Source organism: Apteryx mantelli, chromosome 22 (assembly GCF_036417845.1).
Source record: "Apteryx mantelli isolate bAptMan1 chromosome 22, bAptMan1.hap1, whole genome shotgun sequence".
NCBI classification, from domain to species: Eukaryota; Metazoa; Chordata; class Aves; order Apterygiformes; family Apterygidae; genus Apteryx; species Apteryx mantelli.
The window spans coordinates 10,738,068-10,760,827 of record NC_089999.1 but is presented as its reverse complement, the minus strand read 5'-3'; the positions used below and the strand labels follow the sequence as shown (position 1 = coordinate 10,760,827).

General features: G+C 54.5%; 1 protein-coding gene across 1 annotated transcript in view; it reads left to right on the top strand.

The window, feature by feature from the left end:
* LHFPL7 (LHFPL tetraspan subfamily member 7) overlaps window positions 1-22,760 on the top strand; it is a 33,669-nt gene that overhangs the window by 3,858 nt on the left and 7,051 nt on the right. The window contains exon 2 of the mRNA XM_067309943.1: window positions 2,766-2,904. Coding sequence (XP_067166044.1) covers window positions 2,766-2,904 — 139 coding nt within the window. The remainder of the gene's footprint in view (window positions 1-2,765; window positions 2,905-22,760) is intronic.

Sequence of the window (22,760 nt, the reverse complement as noted above, 5' to 3'; positions counted from 1 at the left end):
TAAACTAGCCAAGGAGCTGATCGGCCTGTGATATTCAGGTGGAAAACACAGTTACTCCCAGTTCCTGCCAGCTGCAGCCCTGCCGCCGGGCTCCCGACGTCAGTCCGGGCTTGTCTGTTGGGATGAGCCGCGCGGAGCTACGCGGCAGCCCGGGAGAGAGCCCGCGGGGTGTTGCCCTGCTCCTTTGCCCCTTAAATGCCCCGGAAAATGTGGCCTTTTCCGTGCCTGCTGAGGGTGCTGGAGTGGCCCCCGCGCCGGTGCTCTCCCGCGTGGATTTTGCTCCCTTTGTCGTGGCGCCGGAGCGAGCCCGGGAGGCACCGGCAGAGCAGTGTGCCGGGCTGGCGCGTTAAATTCGTGTTTAGCAGCAAACGCGCTTTTTGCCCCCGTTCTAGGGGCCTCCCGAGAGCGCAGCTCCTTCCCGGCCCGTTGGGCTCATCCCGGGGAGAGGCGATAGCGGCGTGCGGCAAGGCGGCACGACCTGGCGCCCAGCGGCAGCGCGCTGCCTGCTGCCTGATTAGCATTTCATCGGGTTGGTTTGCGTCCCGCGATGGAGGTCACGGGCCACCATCGACGTGCTCATGGCTTCATTTTTCCCTTTTCTTTTTTGCCGCTTTCACCGCTGTCCGTCATCCTCTCGGCTAGAGCAGCGCCGTTGGGAAGCGCTTTCCCGCGTCCCCAGATGCAGCGGCTCCGCAAAAGAGGCAGCCGTCGTCCATCGGACGTATTACCAGTCTCTTACTTATTCCCTAATTAAAAAAAAAGCATTTTTTTTTTTTCCCCTCGAATCGGTTTGGGTGCTGCCTGGCGCATCCGTTGGGGAGCGAGCAGCGAGGGGGCACCGACCAGGAAGGCGAGAGCTCCTCTATCCGGCCGCGGAGACACCTGCTTTTTGCGAACCCTCCCTCTCCGCCCTCGGCCAAGGCAGGGCGCTGCCGTCCCGCAGCACCAACCCCCCGGACCTTTTCTGCTCCTTTTCGCCCTCGCCGGGGGGTCCCAGCCCTCCCAGGCCGCGCTTCCGCACCTCCAGCCTGCGGGACGTTAAAATAGCTGGTGGGGGGCTGCTGGTTATCGCAATTTGTTATGCTGCACAAAAGAGCATTTACGGCCCCACCGGGGGCCCCTTAATTTGTTTGGGGATGAACAATTAATCTCCCGGGGAGCAGCAAAGACAACGGGTTTTTACGTCTTTCGCTGGCGGGACCGAGCTGCCGGCGGGCGCCGGCTCCCTGTCCCGGCTCCCGCTTCTACCCGGTCGTTCTCCTGCGCTTTCCGCGGCGCCGAAGGAGCCTTTCCAACCCCCCCCAGCCGGGTGCCCGCAAGCAGCCTCGATGGACCCCGGGTTTTTCCCCCTCCGTGTGTTTTTGGTTCTCACGCGCTGGCTGCATCCTGTTTCCCGAACCGTTTCCGCTGGGATGCGGCGGCCGGCGGGAGGGAGGGAGGGAGGGAGGGAGGCGCCGCACAGCGTGGCGGCACAGAGGCTTTCCAGCTGATAATATCCATCTTCACCCATCAGCTTTTTTCCCAAAGCCTTGTGATTTTTTCTTGGAAAGCCGCTGTTTGGGCTGGGGGCACGACTGCGGCGCAGGGCCGCGTTCCCAAAAAGCCACCGAAAGGCTCAGGGCGAAAGCAAGCCGTAGCGGCAGCTCCGAGTTCCCCGGCGAGGAGCAGGGATTTTTGAACGAAACGCGTGAAAGCCCTTGGCAACGCGTTGCTTTCGCTGAGCCGCTCCGCCGCGGGGGGGGCTGCGGGGCGGCAAGCTGCGCGTTGGTTTTACGCGCTCCTGCCCCGGCGGGCAGCCGCCGGCCTTTCCGCCCCGGCCCGAATCGCCCAGCTGTGCCGGCTCCAGCCCCGCCGGCTGCTCCCATCTGTCTCGCGGGACGCAGCGACGGCCCCACGCCACGGCAAAGCGGATCCGCGTTGGCGGAATAAAACATGACGGCTCCTAGAGCTGCCCTGTCCTGCCCTGGGCGCTTGGGGTTTATTAATCGCGGCGTGATGAATTTAGCCTTTTCTAGAGCTAAATATTACTTAGCCTGTGGCAAGAGCCTGCCGACGGCCGACGGCAGAGGAAGGATCCTGCTCCTTGAAATCATCTCCATTTGGGGCTCCCTTTCCCCGTTTTTTTTTTTTTTATAAATATGTATTTTTATCTATATATATATATATACAAACACACCAGTTCCCGCGGGGGATCCTCCGCCAGCCATCGCCGGGCGCCCGCTGTCGCCCTTGTAAACGCCGAGGGCAGGACCCACATAAAAAGCAGCTCTTCTTTAGATATAACTCTGATCCGCATGGATCCGGCCTTTTCTCCCGGCACAGTGGCCCGAAAACCACCCCGGGCCTCTGCGCCGCAGCCTCTTCGCCGGGATCGGCAGCGCGAGCTGCTAGAGCTCGCTGCCAGCGGGAGCTGCGAGTTTTCAGGGATTGGCGCCAACGGAACCGAGACGAGCCTAGGCCATTAAAAATAACGCGTGCCGCGCGGGAGAGGAGCGGGCCGGCTTCCCGTGGCCCCTTTCCGCTGAAATATTCATCCCGCTAAATATTTAATGGGCCCCATCACTTGCTTCGGTGGAGCTCAACGGCTTCGAAACCCCGGAAAAGGGGCAGACGCCCCCGCGCCGGGCACGGGGAGAGCCCGAAACACTTGTCGAGACACCTTTTTTATTTTTTTAATATATATAAAAAAATTATGTAGATGAATTGTATTATTCCCACCTGCAAGGGCAGGCGGGAGCAGGCGCTGACGGCGGCTGTCGTTGCAGGCGAGCGCGGTGCTGTGCGCGGGCGGCGGCGCCCTGCTGGCCCTCGGCGCCCTGCTGGCCCTCGTCGCCGTCCTGCTGCCCGCCGGAGCCTGCGAGAGGCGAGCGTGCACCCTGGCCGGCTACGTGCAGACCGCCGCAGGCAAGTGACGGGGTCCCTTTGCGGGGGGGGAGGGTGGGGGACGGGTTCCCCCCCTGCGCGGGATTTTTTGTTTTTGCATTTCCCGCGCGGAGCCGAGTTCATTCCCACGGTGGGAGGGAGGGAGGGATGGAGGGAGCAGCCCCCGCTGTCGGGCCGCATCCTGCACGTGCCCCGGAGAAACGCACTAAGCCTCCCCGCACCCCGATGCCTACGGGGGGCTCCGCGGGGCGCCCGGGCTGCAGACCCGCGCGGCGCCGGCCGGTCCGCGTTGCCGCGCTGCATCGTCCCTCCTGGGTTTTGCGGGACCCCAAGAGACCTGGCGCACTTGTGTCACCTGCCCCGACCGGCGGGTCCCGCGCGATGCCGCGGGGAAGGGCTGGTGCGGAGGGGAGGCCGCGGGCGGTTTGGGGAGCCCCGAGCACCCGGCACCGTGCTAGAACTGCCCCGTTTGCCACCGCGCCAGCGAGGACAGTCGCCCCCGCTGCATCCGCAGGGGATTGTGCCCCCGTCCTGTCCGTGCCTGGGAATAAATTTGCTTCGGAGAAACCCTCCTGCTGGCCAGCATTGGCCTGGCAGAAGCCACCCGGCTTTCTGGGGCGGCGGGGGAAATCCCGTTACGTGGCCTCCCGCCTCCAATCCCAAGGGAGCTGACTGAGGAACAGATGGCCGGAGCCGTTTCCCGCGGCCGGAGCCGCTTAACACCGGCTGCTTGGGCTCAGCCGCGTCCCGCTCCTGCGGCCCTCGCGCCGGGGGCCCCTCGCTCCCGGCTGATCCCAGGAATCTGCTTCACAGACCGGTGTTTTCGGCACGGGGCGGTGAGTTTGCGCCCACCTTCCTCATGCCGGAGCGACGATGCGCGTGGGGCTGGGATCCGGCCCCCGGCCGCAGCCGACGGGAACAGGCGAGGCCGTCCGCGCGTTTCGGCGGTGTTGAACGGGCTGCGGATAAACCGCAGGCTCCAGGCGTTAGCGGCAAGTGAAAACTCGCTGGGCGCCTTCGCTCAGGCTGATGGTTTTCTCTTACCCTCCCGGCCGCGCCTGGCTGAGCGCTTTGCACTGCCCGTCTTGCTTCGGCTCCTGGCGGATAAATTCCTGTTCAGCACGAGGTGGTCCCGAGGCAAAACCGAGTGGCTGAGGTTATTCCGGCTTGGAAGCACCAGCCCCCGGCTTCGCTCCCGCTGGAGCGCCTCCCTGGGGAGCAGGCTCGGCCCCAGCGCAGCTGCAAACGCCTCCCGCCCCGCGGGGCTGCACGGCCCCAAAAAGAGTCGCCAGCGCTGTGAATTCTGCTCTGAACCGCGTTGCAGCTCGCCCCGTCGGTGCCCGCCGGCCCGTGCCCCCCGCACCGCCTCCGCTGCTGCTTTCCTCCCCAGAGCGGCGCTTTGCTCCCGCTTTCCCATCACGCGAGAGCTCGGGAGATGCCTGTGCAAGGCCAGGCTGAGCCCTACGACAGCGCAGCGGCCCGATCCCGAGCGCAGCCCCGCAGAGCAAGACTCAGGCCATGCATTTAGCACTTTCCTGCTATTTTTAGAGGCCGGAGCTGTGCCCTTTCCAGCTGCAGGAGGAATAAAGCCAGAAACCCCATGCAGATGAAGCAGAGCACTAATTGCAGCCGCCGCCACTGCGCCATCAGGGTCCAGAGAGCCGGGATAATTGCTGCATGTGGTTCAAAATAAACCCATCCAAACGAATTGCAAGAGCACGATCCCTTCTGAAAGGGCGGACGAGCATCAGGGAGAGGAAAGATAAAAGCAGGAGCATTCGCTCACCGATACAGCCCACGAGCAAAGCCAAAGCTGCCCCGAGACCAGGGGCACAGCTCATCCCCCAAACCTCGCAGAGCCCAGCACCAGCTTGCTAAGGCTGAATTTCCACCAGCCCCATTTATCCCCGGGCCGGCCCCGCAGCTGCGGCGTGTTGGGAAGCCCCAAAGGGCTGGATTAGGCTGCCGGCAGCTGCCCCAGGAGGCTGCTTGGGAAAAGCCGGGTGTGCTGGCCGGGGGCAGCCTCTCCCCCGGCTCCTCGCCCTTTTGCTGCTGCAAAATCCCCTGATAAAAGCCAGGATCACGCCGCTTTTTTGCAGGCATTTTGCCAGGCGGAAAGCGGGGCCGATCCGTTGGCTTTTCACAACCGGAGGCGCCCCCGGATGGTTCCCTGGCGGCTCGTCCTCGCCCTGCTTTGCGAGCGGAGCCGGCGCCCCGCGCTCGCCGGCAGCTGCCTCCACCTGCCCGCGCTGTGCGACGGCTCCACTCGTCTCAGAAAGCGATTTCCTGGCATCGTCGTGACAGAATGAGAACAGCCCTAAGGAAAATGGGCAAAAACCAAAAAAAAAAAAAAAAAAAAAAGTTATGCAATTCCCTTATTTCACCTCGTCTTAACCCCCGGTTTGGAAGTGCAAGTGCATCTTCCTGCAAAACCGGGGCGGGTTTTGGGGCCGAGCGGGCAGAGGTGGCGCACGGCAGCCGGCTCCCGACGGGCCTTTTCCCTCGCCGCCGTGGCCGCCCCGTCCTGTTGATGCCGAAGGATTGTTTGTCCGAAAAAAACGACCCTGGGATTTGGAAGAGGAAATTTGGCAGCTGGGAGAGAGGGGAAAAGCAGCGCCCTGTCGTCCGGGCATTGATTTTTATTTAAAGCAACCCAAAGCTCCCCCCTCCCCTCCAATTCCTGGTTTAAAAATAGCATCCAGTCCTTGATCCCAGAGCGCAGGCGGCTCCTCTTCCTGTGGGTGCCGAGCGTGGCCATGAGCGTCCCGTCCCGGTTTTTTTAGTTTCTTTGCTTTCTTTTCCTGTCCCCCCCCCGCGCCCGGCCTCGCTCTTCCCCCTCTCGCACCGCCATGAGCGCTCCGAGCTGCTGCGTTTTTTGCCATTTTTTCCCCGGCACCGCGGCCCCTGCTGGCTCCGGGTGCTCCAGCCGGCTCCGTGGATGCTGCTGGGAGCAGGCTGGGCTCCGGGTGCCCCGTTCCTGCCCTCAGCCGCCCCTGCAACGAGCCTGACGGGTCTCTGCCTCCGCGCAGCTTCCCGCTCGCTCTTCGGGCCGTGGGGAAACCGATGCTCCGGTTTCAGAGGCAATCGGCTTCCCTTTGCCCGGGGCTGAACTGCGCTGTCGGCCGTGCCGGGAGCGAAGCGCTGCACGAGCGGCTCCGTCCTCCGTGGCAAGTTCAGCTCATGGGTCGCACGGCCGCGGGGCAAGAAAACCCGATGCCACAAAGCCTCGGAGCATCTGTGATGCCCCAAAGCTGCTTCCCGGAGATTAGACGAAGCTCGTGCTCTCCACAGATCCCCCTGGAAAGTCATTTCTGGGCCAGTCTGAGCTCTTTGCTGGCGAGGAGCAGATGTAAGCTCTTGGCTTACATTTTCCGAATAATCCCGTGTTATTTTGGAGCGCTGAACCCTTTTGGGGCAAGTCAGAGCGAGGGCGGGCGTACCTGCCGTGGCGTGCCGCAAAGCCTCGTAGCGGGACGGAGGGCTTGGGTTGCACCGAAGAGCAGGCAAAAATGGTACGTTCTGCTAGTTCTACATTTTCATCAGTTTTTCCCCCCCCCCCTTGAAAGCCGAACTGTGAGGTTTCCATCAGAGAGACGTTTGGTACCGGGAAACAAAGCGCTGCGAGGGAAAGCAGGAGTGAGCATAATTTTCTCACGTTTCACTCAGCATTCGTACAAACTAGCCGCTTCCCCCATCTTGCATAGAGCTGCACAGTGGTCAGACCAGCTGCTCTTTAATTTTTCTTCTCTTTATTTTTTTAAAGCAGCGGCTGATGTACAATGGTAGGAAAATGCAACCGCAAATAATGTAGCTGTCTATAACTGGCTGTCCAAGAAAAGTGGATTTTTTTTGTTGCGCTTCAGCACTGTCCCGAATACCTATTAGGAGGAGAGGCTCCAATGCCCTGGTGTATCACCGTCGCAAAATCGGGTGCTCCGGAGGGAAGGAGCCTAATTAGGTTTATTATTTATCGCTAGAGCAGCCTTTGATTTGGCGAATCCGCTCTCAGCAAGGCTGGGTTCAGCTCCAGCACATGCTGTTTGGATCCCTAATTTGAGCTTAAAAGCTAAAAGTACTTTTTCCCCTAATGGGTAGCTGCGAGGCTCCTTCCCAGGCTCTCGGGGAGGTGGAAGGTGCTCCCGGGGGGGGCTTTTTCCCCCGTTAAGTGTTTCTCTAATGGGTTCAGTGAGCAGCAGTGCCGACGCAGAGCCGATGCAGGGCCGGGAACCAGCTGTGCGGTTGCGAATTAAAGCCTCTGCACCCAGCGTGCCCGGCTGGATCCCTCGGAAAACCAGGGGCCTCTTGCATGGGGAAAGAAAAAAAAATTAGGTGTAAATCGCATTTTTTTCAATATGCCCATAAACACAATAAAAACGCAGTTTGCAGCATAAGAACCATCCATTAGAAGTGCAGAAACCCAGTCGCTCCTGCCCAACAGGAAGCCCGGGATGCCGACAGGCTCCTTGTGAGGGCGGCTCCAAGCGGGACCGAGCTCAGCCCGGTCGCTTGTGCCCCTCGCTCCCCAAAGCGCGGCCACGCGAGCGTCTCTGCGCTCGGCCGACGGCGAACGCTGCTCCCGGCACTGCCCGAAACGCCGCCGCCGGCCGAGCCTCACGGGGAGCTGCAGGCAATTGCTCTTGCTGTCGCGGGTGCTGTGATTTTTCATGCCCCAGTTTAGGGAGGAGAAGAGAAGTGACAGAAAACATATTTTTAATGACGGGCAAGGAAATGCACCGGTAGTTGAGTCTCTGCAACCGAAAGCTGCTGCAGCGTTTTTCCAGTGATGCCCCGTTCACCGCCGAGGTCCGCGACGGCGAGCTCGTGGTTTGGGACTCGCGTCCTCCTTGCTTCGGCACGAGTCGCATTTCCTCTGCACGGTGCGGAAGCAGCGCAGACTTTCCCTCCGAGAAGGCAGCACGCGAGGACGCGGCTCCTCCTTACCGGGAAGATGCATTTTCCTCCTTCCCTCATCCGGGCTTGCGGCAGGACGATGCTCGCAAAGTCGGCCGAGCGCTTCCAGCTCGCCCCCGCCGCCGAGCTCGCTTTTAAGACCCCGTCAGCTGCGAGGCTGCAGATGGCCGCGTTTGCATCCAACAACTTTTAAATTATCACCCAAATTAAATTAGACTGGAAGTGCAATGAGCTGTTCCCGTAGGACCAGGCGCGCAACGGCAAGTTAACGAAGGTCGCGCTTGCAGCCGGTGGGAGCACTGGAGCCGGGTCGCGCCTGGCACGCGTGCCATCGGAATAACACGCGCTTACAAACAGGGGTGGGTTACTGCCGACTGCTCCGTGCGGGAGGACTCCCTGCTCCCAGGAAAGGCTGGTGCCGGGAGCTCGGCAGCTTGCAGGACGAGGAGCGGGGATGGTCTCGTGCGTGGGACCGCCGGGACGTGTCCAGGCCACGCGGGAACGGCCGGCTCCTGCCGCTGCTCCCTCTATCGTGCCAGGACACATGGGAACAGCCGGGTGTAGCTGAACCGCGGGGCCCGTCTCCAGCAAGCGCTCGGTCCGCGCGCCTCCGGTGGTCCCTGCCTCAGTTACGTGCGCAAAGTTTTGTGCATTTTGCACGGCACCACGTTTGCAGGCATCTTTGAAAAACCGCCCTTTAATAGCTCAGGCGACATCCGTCATCTTTGCGGCACCGCGCTGTCACAGCGCTGCCATGGGAATTAACCACGTTTATTTCCGCGTGCTGAGATGAAAAACGCAACCAGCTGGGCTTGCGGGCCCCCGACTCCGGCCGCTTTCCGGCCGCGGCTCCGGGCAGCCCTGGGCCGGCCCCACCGAGCCAGCGCCGAGCTGGGGTTTCTAGTCGCCGCTTTTCCGCTCACCTCCATGTGCTCAATACGGCACCTCATCTGCAGCCACTTCAGGCCACGGCACGTGTTTCTTCCGGAGAAATGAATTTAGAACAGGGAAATAAACAGCAAAAATAAACGCCAGCTGCTCCTTAGCACCTCGGATCCCGTTTTCACGCGTTTGCTGTTCCACACTCAGGTGTGAACTCAGACAGTGAGAGATCAGAGAAACCTGTGAAATCCAAGTGTAATAACTGGCAAAGCTTTTGGCATCTGGAGACAGTTTTTGCAAGCAAAAGCTCAAGTGCTGCCGCTCTGCTTCCTCTCTCGAAGAAAAGAGCCAACACCCTCAGCGCAAGGCACTAATGCACTTGCTTTAATTAGCTGCAGAGGAGCTGGTATATCCAACGAGGTTGCTCGGAAGGGGCTGCATCCCGGCTTTTGGAAAGCAAGGGTTATAAAACCCGCCCAGCACGAGTGGTGCCGTGGTTCTGACGTGCTCGAACCAAAGCGAGTCGCAGCTGAAAGCCGCACGAGCTGATAATCCCTTGCAGAAGACGCAGCCGTTGGGTCGCGGAGCTGCGGACCCTGCGGGTTAACCCACCTGCAGCGTGCCCTGCCGGGAGCCGTGACGGGCCTTCGCACGCTCCCCGAAGAGCATTGCTCATATATATATATATATATATATATATATATATATATATATATATATTTTTAAAAGCAATCATATGGTTGGAAATCTGAGGAAAGTCCTCTTGATCTCAGTGGTTGACGGTCTAATTCGCATCGGCCCAACTGAGAACAAAATCCGGACCTGAGTGTGCTGCTCCCAGAAAGCTTGTGTGAGAAATTGTCCGCCGCAACTGGCATCAAACTGTTTTACCTAATCCATTCATAAGATACAGCTCATAAGTAATAGTGGGAAAACAAAACGTCAAGCCAAACTGATTAAAAACCAAGCCTGAGAGCTGCCTTACAGGTGAGGGGCGCAATCGCGGCGCAGCAGTGAATGGCGATTTACTCGCTGGTGCGTAAAGCAATTTATTTATCAATAGCCGAAGTCAAAAGATTCTGCAAAATGCAAAAAATAACAGAGCCGAGGCTACATGGCTAGAAAGAGTATGTTATCACTACGTCCTGTCCGCGTCCGGCGGAGGCTTTGGCTCGTCCTGGATAGCTGCCGGAGCACTTCCCGAGGGAAGGCGTCTCCCACCAGGCTGCGAAGCCGGTGCCTGGCCTCACAATTTATGTATAGTTTAGGGACAAATCCTTTGGAAACTTTAAGTTTTAAGAGCTGAATGCTGGTTTCATATCTGAATACCAAGCAATTAAAAACAAAAGCAAAACCCACCACCAACCTACCTTGGGCCATTTATCAGTATTGAGTCAATGGGACACCAGCGACTTAATAGAAACCAAGTATTTTATGAATGTCTTGTGACCCAGCCAACTGCTGTGACATGTCATCCTTTATGAGCGGTTATCCTTGAATCCTTGCCTTGTCATCTGCCTTTCTTTCTCCTGTAATATTGGCACTTTCCAGTTCTTCTGTGTCACCAAGACCGATCATTCTCCTCTGTAATCTGCCGTTGCGTACTTTCCTCAATTATAATGTCAAGTGATCTGTCATTGGCACGGCTCTAATTTCAGTTCCCCGTGCCGTATTAAGAGGAAAGCACTGTTCATGCATTTTTGCTTATTAATTCAAGTATTAGATATGGTATACAGCAGGGCCGACCTGACGGTTAGATTTATCAAAGCGCTAAACGCACGCCATCCTACCTGACTCCGAAAATAAGGTTTAAAGAAAAACTGTACTTATTTTCCACCGAGGTTTTGATTTCGTTGCAAAGTCGCAGGAACCTGGCGTGATGCACCTTCGTGGCGGGGGTTGTCCTCGTGCGCAAGCCTCCGCCGAGGGCTCGTCCCGGCAAGCAACACGCGGTGATGCTATTTTGCCGAAACGCCGCGACGCGTTGCCGTGAACCGGCGCTGCTCTATCAGCACGCGGCGTCCGGGGAAAAAAATCGCGCTGAACTGGTGCATGCAGCCGTCACGCCGCAGAGGCCAGCCGCCGAGCGCGCGAGCCGCCCGCCCGCCTTGCTGCCGCCTCCTGGGAAATCTGCTGGGGTTGGTTAACTCGGCTTTTAAACGCAGCCGGCTGGCGAAGGAGGCGCCGGGCACGCCAAGGGGCGAGAGGGACGCGGCGCCCTGGAAATGCAAACGTCCGTTTTCGGTCGCCGGGGGATTTCCTTTCCTACGGGGAAAAAAATGCGGGGCGCCGCGCAGAGCCGGACCTCTCCCTGCCCGCGAGGGCCCGGCGGGCTGGATTTTGTGAAAAAGATTGCATTTCCAGGGCGATTCTGCTTAGCGTAGCGCAAGCAATGCAAAGGGGAGCTAAAGGCACAAGGAGCGGTGGCGAAGCGGCCGCCCCGCCGCCGGGGGCCTTTTGCAAAGGTTAAACCGACACGATTTCGTCAAAACCGGGCTACACCGGTGCCAGGGATGCGGCTGCCCGCGCCACGGGGCAGAGCTCCTCCGGCCCGCTCCCGGGCGCCGGGCTCCGCGAAGGGCTCCTGCGGGAGGCGAAACGGCCGCGCTAAAGCCGCGCGTCCTCTGCGAGTCCCGCGCACGGGGAAATCGTTTCGCTAGGCGTAAAAAGAAATAGCGCGAGATTAACGCTTCCAGACTGAGAGCAGCTGGGTTTAGCAAATGGGTTGGTTAGACAGCGAGCTTCTGCAGGGCTTCGCGGGGTTATTTCCCCCTTCGGATTAATCTCCTCGCCTACAGGATAAGTATTTTTCCGACCTGCCAGCAGAGACAATATTAATAGTTTCTAATTCTTTAGTCAGCAGAACACTAAGGCAGATGCGTGCTGGGGACCGGGCAGGGGGAGGCCTTTACGATCCTCCAGCATCCCGTTAAATTCTCCTTCTGTCACTTGCAACAAAACAGGCACTTTTTGGTATGGGAAACACATGGCGCACAAAGCAAAAGGGAAAACCAGCCTGCCGCCTTTAAACACCGGACGGGGCTCAGATTTATGGGGTTGGGGCTGAGAAACAGTAACAGCTGATATCTTCTTATGGGAGACTGGGAAAAAGTAAATGTATTCCGTGCTATAATGCAATGATTAGTGATCTTAAAGAGATAATAAATGGACTTTTTTTTTCCCTTTCTCTCCATTAAAATGCCATTTTCTAATGGAATGGGTGGGAGGAGCCGTTGGCTTGATAGTGGTAAATGACCTGATCACAGGTGAGCAATAATAAGCGTGCACGGAGATGATCAGTGCCAACTTGACAGATAGCTTAGCTCTGACCTGTAATATTCGGCATCAAACCTCATTTCTGCGCATCCTGCTTCGCGCCTTCTATCTTTATTACCCAGCGCATTTTCTTTGCGGAGAGCGGCCCGATTGCTCCTCATCTTCCAGCCCGTAACCTAACGCGCTCTTTAAATGAAGCCGCGGTGCTGTTGATAAAGCGTCCTTGTGCAGCCTTATCTCCCGCCTCCCAGGAGCCAGGGCGTGAAATCTGACTTCTCAATTAACCTGCGCCGAATTAGGATCGTTATGATCAAATTGGCTGCCGTGATTTTTTTATTTTTTTTTTTAAATCTGGGCTGCCTGAAGCTCGGCGAGAGCTGGGGCTTGCGCAAGGCGCCTTAGCTGAGCCTCCCTCCGTGCGGCAGATCCCTGGGCTGTACACAAGTAAGAAGCCGTTTTTCTGTCATTCTCACGAATTGCTTCGCTTTCTGAAATTTTCGGAGGAGGAACGCACGTGGCACCATGCTGCAGGGAAAACAGCAGCCCCGAGATGGCTTATGCGCAGGGAAGAGTAATGGGTGTTTCACAGATGCCACAAACAAAGGCGGATACGGCACGGATCTGCCTGCGAGACGGGAGCCAGGCCCGCCACAAATTAATTAGAGTGGTTATTTAAAATGTATTTTGAACAGATGCAAGGTTATACATCGGCATGTAAGAGCGAAGACAGCCAGAACCCAGTATCCCTGCGTCTTCTGCATGTTGTCCAAAATGTTCTTTTCTGAATAAAATAGCCTATGGCTCACAAATGCCACATCCCACAGGGGAATCTCATCAAAGGTTGGGGAAAAAGTCTCGTGTCTCGTGCCTTGGCGTGCCTGCGGCTCTGCTCCGGCGCCGGCCCGCGGCTGGTGGTGACTCCCGAGGCTGGAGACCCGCTGCCCGGCACGGCCTGGAGCTGAAGCAGGGCTTCACCTGCCGGAATAAGGCTTGCTCCAGTTTCTTGGCATTTTACATAGATAAAGCAAGAAGTTTAATTAGAGACTGTTTAATTAGAGACTGGATTTAAGATCATCTTAACCTCTCCTACATTAAAAAGCGTATCGATCTCATTAAAATATGGATAGCCAAAGCAAAAAGATTCGGAGACCAAGTGGAGCCTCTCTCGTGAGCACTTCATTTTCCTTGCTGCTGGTGAGTTTTGCCGGGAAGGGCACTGGCAGCAGATCCTGGTCTGATAAACACGTTTCCATTTAAGCTTCCACCTGGAATTACCCGCGGTGTGAACACGAGGACCTGGCCGGGTTATAACCAGCACGCCCTGGCTAGGGCATCTTTCCACCAGCCGCATACTTCAGATATTCTTCCCGTTCAAACCAGGCTGCAGAGCTGTAGCTACGTGGAGGGTTGATCTGGGCTATTAGTGGTTGAGCTGGAGTGAGAAAGTCTCCTCTAACACGCACACGCGCAGCGGTACCAATTAAATTATCCATCTCCCCGTTACAGATTAAGGCATAAACTAGAACAAATGCCATAAAATAAGAAGAGGACGCAATACAAAAATGCTCAGTCCGTACTTTGTGAAGAAGCGAGGATGTGGTAGAAGTGTGATGGGAAGGATGGAAGGAGGCCGAAGTGCCAACAAAAGTCAGATAATTCCTGGTAAACCACAGGATAGCGGCTGGCATAAAAATGAGAGCGGACAGGAAACTTATGAAAGTCAGTAAGAAGGAAAACTTTGGGGTGAGATGGTATAGATGAAAAATTAGATTATAGATAGAGTTATGTAGAGCTCTGGAGGGATGTGGCTATTAATAAAGGTTTTTGATGTTCGCTTCGAAAACTGTTCTGCACATTTCCAGCACAGATGCTGCCTGGAAAAATTATTTCTCTCCTTCTGAAGATTATGGATGAATAATGACATTGCCCTGTAATGTTGTTTTTTTTAGGTTGTTTTGCTGGTAGGGGAAAATTCTTGCTGATCTTTACCCTTCGCACATGGAGCTGCCCATCAGGAGCTGGTGCCTGAGCACTTGCTTGTGCTGATGCCCATGTGGAAGATGCACTGTAAAACTCTAGCTCAAAAGTGCATATTTAAAAGAAAAATATATATATTCCCTTGCCAAAAATATATTTCAGCAAATGCTTTCTCCTCCACCTAGTGTTTTTGCTTTCCTTGTTAGCTTCTGTTAAAATTCACATTATTTGGGGACCATTTTGTGATGTTTGCACCTCCCAGTGAAAAGGCAAGTGAAAAGGTAATCTGTGATACTATAAAGAAGAGGCTTTTTTAAGAAAGTCCCGAGTCCCTTTGCTCTAAGGGCAGCAGGCCTCATTAAACAGCCGCACGTACGGCACGGGTTGGTGCCATCTCCCTTCGCCGCCGCATGCATCTCTGTGCGGCTTCGGCCGATCCGAGCTTGCAAATACTCCCTGCGTTGTTTTTAACGGGGGACATACAGGCACTTTGGGAGCAGAGGGTTAAACTGTTCTGATGCAAGCAAGGAGCAAAGCCGTTCCAGAAGGGGTTTTGAGGACGTGCACATGCATGGAGAACACACGACAAAATGCAGACCAAAAGAGGACACAGTAAGGACGGAGCAGCTCCCAAGCGCAGCGTGCTCACGCCTACCTGAGTGCGGAGTACGGAGGCGAAGCGGTCCAGCCGCGGCGCCCCGGCACGCGGGGGATGACCTAGGACTTTGCAATTCGCCATTGGAAAATCCCGGCTCCAAATTTCTCAGCACATCACCCCAGCGCGGCCGAGGGGGCAACCTGCGACGGGTCCCCGGCCACAGGCGGGTCGTTCCGTGAAATATTGCTCCTTCGGCTACGTGCGTACAGAGCACCCGGCTTCCCGGCTCCTGAATTAAAGCTGTAAATTTGAGCTGTCAAAGCCGGGAGCGGTCGCACCAGGCAGGCGCCTCTGCGACATTTGCTTATTACAAGCCCCGAGGTGCCGCTGCTGGCGGGAGGCGTTAAATCAAAGCCCAGAGGGCAGCCAAGGTGGGAACAGCCAGGCTTTGCCCTCCCAAATTTAAGTGTTTCTGCCCAGTGACAATTACCCTAACGAAGTTAATCTGCCCACAGCTGGCCCTGACTGACGTTCAGCCCGTCGCTTCGTTCGGGTTTTTGGGCGGACGCGTCCCATGCGCCCTTCGGCGAGGCCGTGGGTCCCCAGCCCGGAGGTGCAGCCTGGGCTCTGCATTAATTGCTCCCCTCGTTCCTTCGTCGTAGTCCATCAAATTTCAAGGCGTCCGTGGCTCTGCTAACGACACGTTCTTGTTTTCGTGCCGGGCTAATAGACCAGCTCCGGCTTTGCGTAAATTAGTTAATGTTTTCTTCTGCGGGACTGGCGTTTTCCCTGCGCTGCGGTGGCAGGTGCAAAATGTTCCTTGCGAAAGCATATGGCAGATCGCTGGAGCACGGCAAGTGCTGACGGGCTTTTGAAGGACGGGGTTAAAGGAGCATGTTCTTTATGGCATTATATACGAGCACAGTGTTAATTTTATAGTCTTTCGGTAGCCTGAAATGCCTCAGAATTGCTGACGAGAAAGTAGATACCTCAGAAGAAAAAAAAAGAATGTTATAAGGATGATGGAGACAAAATAATAATTTCAAAAGGTGCTTAAGCAAAGCGGAAATGGCCACGTTAGGCAAACGGGCTAAAAAAGGGGCACGGATCAGCGTCTGTCTTGCACTGGAAAACAAACTTGTAGAGCAAAATTTTCAGGCCAGAGGAATAAAAATAAAGGATTGTGTAGGGAAGGATAAACTGTAAGCACTTTGTTACTGTAGCTTCAGAAACGCCTGGTGGTGTTGCATATTTATCTGCTTGTCCCATTGCAGAAGAATTGTGGTTCTTTGTAGATACGTGGGAGCAAAACCTGGCCAAGCGACACCAGCGGCCGCATTTCCATCCGGGCAGGATTTCATTCCCACTCTTTAACTGCTTTTATTTCCCATAAATAATCCCTGCTAGAGATGCGGAACATTTTTAAGCGAGCCCTGCAGCGACGCCTCTCTCCATCGCTTTATATTTGGTTACGGAGCAAACACCCGGGCTGGGAGAAAGCGCCGCAGATTTCAGCTCGTGCAAGTCTTCCCGCTAACGCTTTTCGCACATGAGCGAATTTGGCTGCCCAATATCGTCTCGTGCCGGGCTCGTATTGATTTCTTTCTTAAAGATGAAAACACGTGACGCGGTGCTCCGGGAAAACCGGGAAAGCAAATCGCTCTGCAGCTCAGCGTAGCGTGTCAGTGCAAAAACGCAGCTGAAGACTGTTTGCCAAGGAAGCGGAATTTGCATTTTTTTTTTTTAGTACAAGCCAAGACGTGAGCTTCGAGCCTGTCCCAGCGCCGCGCCGCCGGCCGGGAGGGCACCGCGCTTCCGGCACCGCCGCGCGCGGACGAGCGCAGCCGCACGCCCGGCCGAGACTCCCGGTGCCTGACGGGGGCCGGCAGATAGAAACAAAGAGGTAGAGACCGATTTTCAGTTTCTTTATGTATTTAGACAAATTTCCAGTGCCGATGCCCCTCTCTGTGGCTTGGGGCCTTACGCAGTTTGTTTTTCAAGACAGATCAACGCGTATTTTACACAAGCGTCTCAGCTCTCCGTTGAGGAGGAAGCCTCCAAAGCAAATAAATGTCAGTGGCAGATGATCCATAGCAGCACTATTCCCGATATTAATAAAACAAAGGGAACAATACAGATGTCCTTGAGAGTAACTGTTTCTTACAGAGATAAGAGGGTGATTAATGGAAAATTTGTTCTTGCCAGAGGTGGCTATCAAGCGTAAGTAAATAAATGGTACGGGCCTGTTCCCGCAGTCTACCGCCCATAAATACTGTTTCTGGTAATAGGAAGCGGTAGCTGCCCATTCGGCGGTTCAGGCCCCGCAAACATCCTTGCCCCTAAGGTTATTCCGCTGATGGTGTCATTTACTATCACGCCACAGGACAGCCAGACGGCACGGCAGCCAATTCAATTTCGCTCTAAAACAATTCCCGGAACGGGGTATTATTCGGCGGCGGCGTCGCTGCACCTTGCCCCCGTTAGCCGCGGCGCTCAGCCTCGAGGAGCGGCCTCGCCTCGGCGAAGCGGGGCTTTGCACCGGCCACGCGGCGGAACGAACCAGCCCGGCTTCGTCCCCGCCGGCCGCGTGCCGGGCCGCTGCCCGAGGCAGAGAGGATTCGCACGCTGCCTTGAGCGGAGGTGCAAGAATTCCCTTCCCCAGAAGGACGTTCAGCTGCCCCCGCAGTTTATTTATGGCCTTTGCATTTCATGCTCCAAATGCGTTAACTAAGTTATGCTGTCAAGAAATATAAATGATGATCATTTGTTAGCTGCGCCGCTTGAATAATTGCATTGAAGCGTAATAAAATTATCGGAGGGCTGTATTAACCTCGCAAAGTAATCCGTTAAACCCTTGAAGTGCATTAACGAAGGGGGACGTGTGGGCCCTTTCGGCGCGACTGAAGACGGGAACGCGTGCGGCGGGGCCAGCCCGACGCCAGCTATCCCAAATCCCCTTGTATCCAGCCGGTCCCGGGGGACGTTTCTGCCGGCGCTGTGGACGGCTGCATTGGGCGCCGTTCGCGCGCTGGCGGCCCCGTGCGAGGATTCGCGCCTGCACCGACCCGCCGCGTCGGCAGGCAGGTCTCAGCGGACCCGCGGCGACGATCCCTGTCCCTGCTCGCAGCGCGTCCGGGTCAAGGCGGAGCGGATTCCTCCCGCAGCGTTGCTGCAGGCCGGGAAAAATCGCTGCACGATCCAAGCCGCCCGTTTGCAGTCCGCAGCATCCGGAAGCCCAGCAGCACCCAGGGAGCCTGGTGCCGGAGGTGCGGCTGCAGCGGGCTCCGGTGGGACGCGGTGCCCGGCACAGTGAGGGCCGCGCGGCACCCGGGCCGGAGAAGGAGGGGAGCCCCGGAGCGGACCGTGATTTCCCACATTGCTTGTGGCGCTGCTGATTTACGGCGCGCTGGAATCGGGAGCGTGAAATGAGGGCTGTTACTGAAGGGGTTTTATGAGCCGGTGGCAGCGTGCTCGCTTCTCCGGAGGGATGACTTTCACAGGGCGAGGACGTCCGAGGAGTAGGACTCTCTGGCTTTGACCCCTCTGTCGAAGAGTTTTCATCAGGAAGTATGAAAACGAGCAATTTGCGTCTTCCTGGTACTTCCCGCGCCCTGGGAAAGCCGAAGCTCGTCTTTGTAGCTTGGATCAACGAGGAGGAGGCTGCGGATGCCTTTTTTGGTGCCGGCGTGCATTTTTCATGGCAGCGTTCCCTGTAAAACGCTCTGCCGTCAGGGTTTCTAATCGCCTCTCAGGCGTCTGTGTAAACTACCCGCCTCTGCGAGAAGCAACGACTGCGACAGCCCGGAGGCTCGGGCGGCAGCGCCGGGAGCCGCGGCACCTTCCCGAGGCTCCGCGCCTGCTGCCGCCGCCGCCGGCTCGGCTGCCGGCCGGCTCGGCTCAGCCCCGAGGGGGACGAGGTGCAGAGCCAAAATGCATGCGCTGCACAGTGCCCGTGCGGGAAGGCCACCTCTGATGTAAGACCGGTATTTAATGGCTCCCTGTTTCATTATAAATCCCGTCTTCCTGAACGTCTGCGCCGCTTAAATTGTGAGTCTTGGGAGAGGTGGGGAAAATTTGGTTTAAAGCAGCCCTGCGAGGCGAGCAGGTGGGGAAGAGAAGGGGGCAAACGGGTCCTGCCAAACGATGCCATTGCGGGTGAGCTGCGCATCGCTGCCCCTCTTCCGGCCCTCACCCCCTGCCCTAAATAGGGGTTCTTTAGGAGCTTGGAGCTGGCAAGAGCCAAGCCGTGCCGTAGGCCGGGCAGAGCGTCGCTTCCCAGCCGAGCCGGCTCCTCGGGAGAGCCGATGCGCTGCCAGGAAAGCGTCTGCTGCCTCGCTGCCTCCGGCGGCACGCGGGCCCACGCTGGTGCCCCTCCTTGCCAGCCAGCGCGTCCAACAGCGAGTTGAAGCTGCGCTTGTGCTTAGCCAAAAGCTCACAAGAAGAAATATTAATTAATTTTTCAGTCATCGCTTTCGTTCCCTGCCTGCGCTGGGAGAACGCGGTAGAAGCTGGCACGGGTGGGTAAAACCCAAAGAGAAGCAAAGCTTTTGCCCCCTTTGTTTCTATTAGTAGAAGTGGAGCTGAGCAGTTAAGCAGTGTGCATTGCTTGGAAAATGTGCACCATATTATTTTTATCTAAAACAGAGAAAGTAAAAGATACACATTTTATTAGCACTTCTTAACTGTTGACTAAAATGTAGCACAGAGATAAGGGAATACAGGCACCTTGCAGGCACAATACAGTCTGAACCTGCTGCTCTCACCTAAAGGATGCAACACTTAAACAAGTCAATATTATAGTATTAGTCTGCTTCTGTGCTTGCTGTTCTGAAAAAGCTAAAGTGAGCATGACTTATCTAATTTCCAAAAAGCTAAATAGAAAATATATATAATTATTGAAGCAACACAAAAAGAAAATTGTAAAGGCTTCCAGATTAGAGTGTATCTGACAGTCCCCATTTCTTAACTCCCTGAGTCTTGTAAGATTTTGTGTAACACAGTTTCCCGTTTTGAGACACATTAGCACTTGTCTCTCCCCTTTACAGTCGGCTAAATAGGCCGTATGTCTTCTAACCTTGCAGATGACAAAATGCACTCCTTCACCTCAGACCACACGGTGCTAGATCATTTCAGCCTTTTGGAGTATGTGGCATGCAACTCTATAACTGCATGATTAGGCCCATAGATTACCAGATTACACCTATAAATCTCCACCATAGCTACCACTCACTTGGCAGAAGTAGTGAAGTTTCATCATTTGTCCTCATGTAGAAAACACGCCGGGAAATGCAACCTCAAAGGTCACTGGGATGGCATTTCCTTTTGCGGCCCTTAATAAACTTGCAGCTAATGCAGCAATTACCAAACCCAATTACTTCTGTGCCGGCTTCAGTGTTGCTCTTCCAAAGTCTGGCTAGTTAGATTTCACTCCCTTCGGTTAAAAAAGTGGGATAGATTTAGCTATTTGTGCAATTGTTAGACAATTCTGAAACACTGTTAGCCTATTTGTGCAACAAGGGCCTGTCTGAACGAGGAGGTTGTGCCAACAGAGCTCAGATGAATGTTTAAGTAGTCCCCAAAAGATGGGTACAAAGATGTGTGGGTGCTCCTCTGTGTTGGTTTTGTTTAAATCATCTGTTCCTAATCAACTTCAGCCAAATCCAGACAAACTGGAATGCTGCAGTAACGTTGTCCAGCCTTCTGCATACATGTATTTCCCAGCAGTTTTGCACACGTACATAAATAAAAATACCAATTCCTGTATCTGATGCAGTAACTTAGCTTGTGAGCTGCAGTAACATATCTGGCATTTATTTAATCATAGAGTTTGGAGACATTACACAAACTAGTACATTTTCTTTGTTAGCTAACAAAGGGTTTTGACAAGCTCTATAGCTTGCTTTATAACCACATTTATACTGTAGCTGTTAAATGCTACCTTGCGAGTTGCACCATTTAGACAAGCTAGAAAAAAACCTGGCATAATCTTCTATTTATTTGGCAACAGTCCAGGACTGATACATGTTCTTCAAATCACAACATGACTGAAATGAAGCCAACAGAATAATTTTTTTACAAAAGAGAAGAGCTAAGCTGTAATATGTCAGAAGTGGCTGTGTCATTATTACTCGTTCCAGCTCTTTGTGCAGTTACAAAGGAAGATAGCTGCATTTTGAGGCCAAATATGCGGGTGTTATTATCCCTTTTCCCTGCTCTCCATTTCCCTTGGAGGGAATAATTGCTGGGGCTGCTCTCAGGAGTCCGAGCTGTGCGTGCCTGACCTGCACTGCTAGTCATCTCGCAGAAACCCGGGGCATCTGTGTCTCATCCCTCCAAAGTTTTCCCTCCGTAACAGCGGGATTCGGTCTGGTTTGGTTTTATCTTTGAAAAGTCACTTTCCTGTGCATTGTATTTACGCTCGATTGACATTTAAAACGCTGCCTGCTGATTTTGGGTGCATTTCAGCTTTCACCAAAATTACCCGAAGTAATTTGTCCTTTTCTGAAGTAGCCACGGAGGATCAGTAACTTGCGCATCGCCCCAAATTCCGTCCTGCTGCTTGTTTTGTGCACTCGTGTGCAAATATTACCATGGAGAGCAACTGTGCTTTGATCTTATTTAGCATTGCCTTTAGGGGAACTCGTACCACCTGTGTCCAAAATGCCCTAAATGTGGTAGCCTTTCAGACATGCTACAAAAATATACGCTTGGGAAGAGTGCTGGAAATTACTGAGCGCGGGCCAGGCAGTGCGGGAGAGCAAGAGGTGCTGGTCTGGTCGCTGCCTGGCTGGGTTACGGCTGAAGGGTTTTCCTGGTGCTGCTCAGATGTCAGCTGCACTCCTGGCTTTGCATTAGGGTCTCTGTGCTTTTGATCAGCATCTGCTTTCTTATTTAAAATGACAGAAATAAAATCAAATAAACCTCAGGAAAGCTTAAGAAAAGCTAATAAAATGATTAGCAAATGCTGTGTAAAGCTGAAAGGAAATGTGTTATTCAAAGTCAGCTGAGGGTGCATAAGAAGAACCACCAGGTTTGAGAAGAGCAAAAATGGATTTTCTGTGAGAGGAAACTTCCTGATGAGATGAGTGAGAAAGTATAGCTGACTGCTTTGGTAGCTTAAGCTCTGTCAATAAAAATGTTGCAGGAAGAGATAAAACTGTGATAATCTGTAATAGGGCTGGAAGAATACTCTTGCTGGCCTACGATTCAGCCCTAATTCTACTGATTGGCTGACACGTCCTGCAATTTCCAATTAATCCATCACAGTCACAAGTGTCAGGAATATAACATACTGCTAAAATAAGCAAATTAAAATTCTAAGACAAACTAATCTTCTTACAGTAAGTATTTTCAGGAAGATAATTCAGGCACACAGCATATTTTGCTACCTGTGGCTTCAGCAGTTTGTTTGTAACAAGTAGACTTTTAATTAGAAATCCCTGACATCATGTGTTATTTGCAAACCCTTGCAGCTCTGCTATGTCAATTATATTTTACATGCATATTGGGTACGGAATGAAGTGAAATGGAAATGTGATTTTTTTCCAGAAGTATATTTTGCTGTTACCTCTTGCCAAGGCCATAACCCATATTCGCTCTTTTGCCTTTGAAGCCACAGCACCAGTGGCTTAGCTGGACTAGAGACAGATCCCCACGCCGCCCATGGTCATCTGTTCCCTGGGGCCCGGAGCAGTGCCGTTTCCTAACGTAGCCTCTCCTAGTCTGCATTAGAAGGGGTCCTGTGTGACGCTTGAGTTGATTTTAAAATTCCTTCCACAGAAGAAAATGACTATCCTATTCCTTGAATTCACCTCTCACTTTTGTGGCGTTCCTTTCATGGCTTAATAGGATCAAACTAACCTCAAAGCAATGAGCAAAAGTAGGCCATTGCTTTTTCAAATACATTTATTTTTAAAAGTGTCAGCAGTTCTATTCCGAGCGTTTTCACATCCAGTCCAGGCAGCTGACTCTCTGATGAATCTTTGTTTCAGCCAGTAGATTCGTAAGTGTATCGCGAGTCCTGATAAATCACAAATGCAGCAAAGTATAAATAAAGACCTGAAGTTTACTGGACGGCTCGGCGTCGCTCAGAAGGGAGCCTGTGCGTTGGCCGCCCTGTCCATGGGCTATTAGCCCCATGCAGAGAATCACTCGATTGAGAGGGCTCTCAATTCATGGATGCCATGGGGAGGCGCGATACCGGCTCTCAGCTCCAAGGATATAGAAGGTAGAT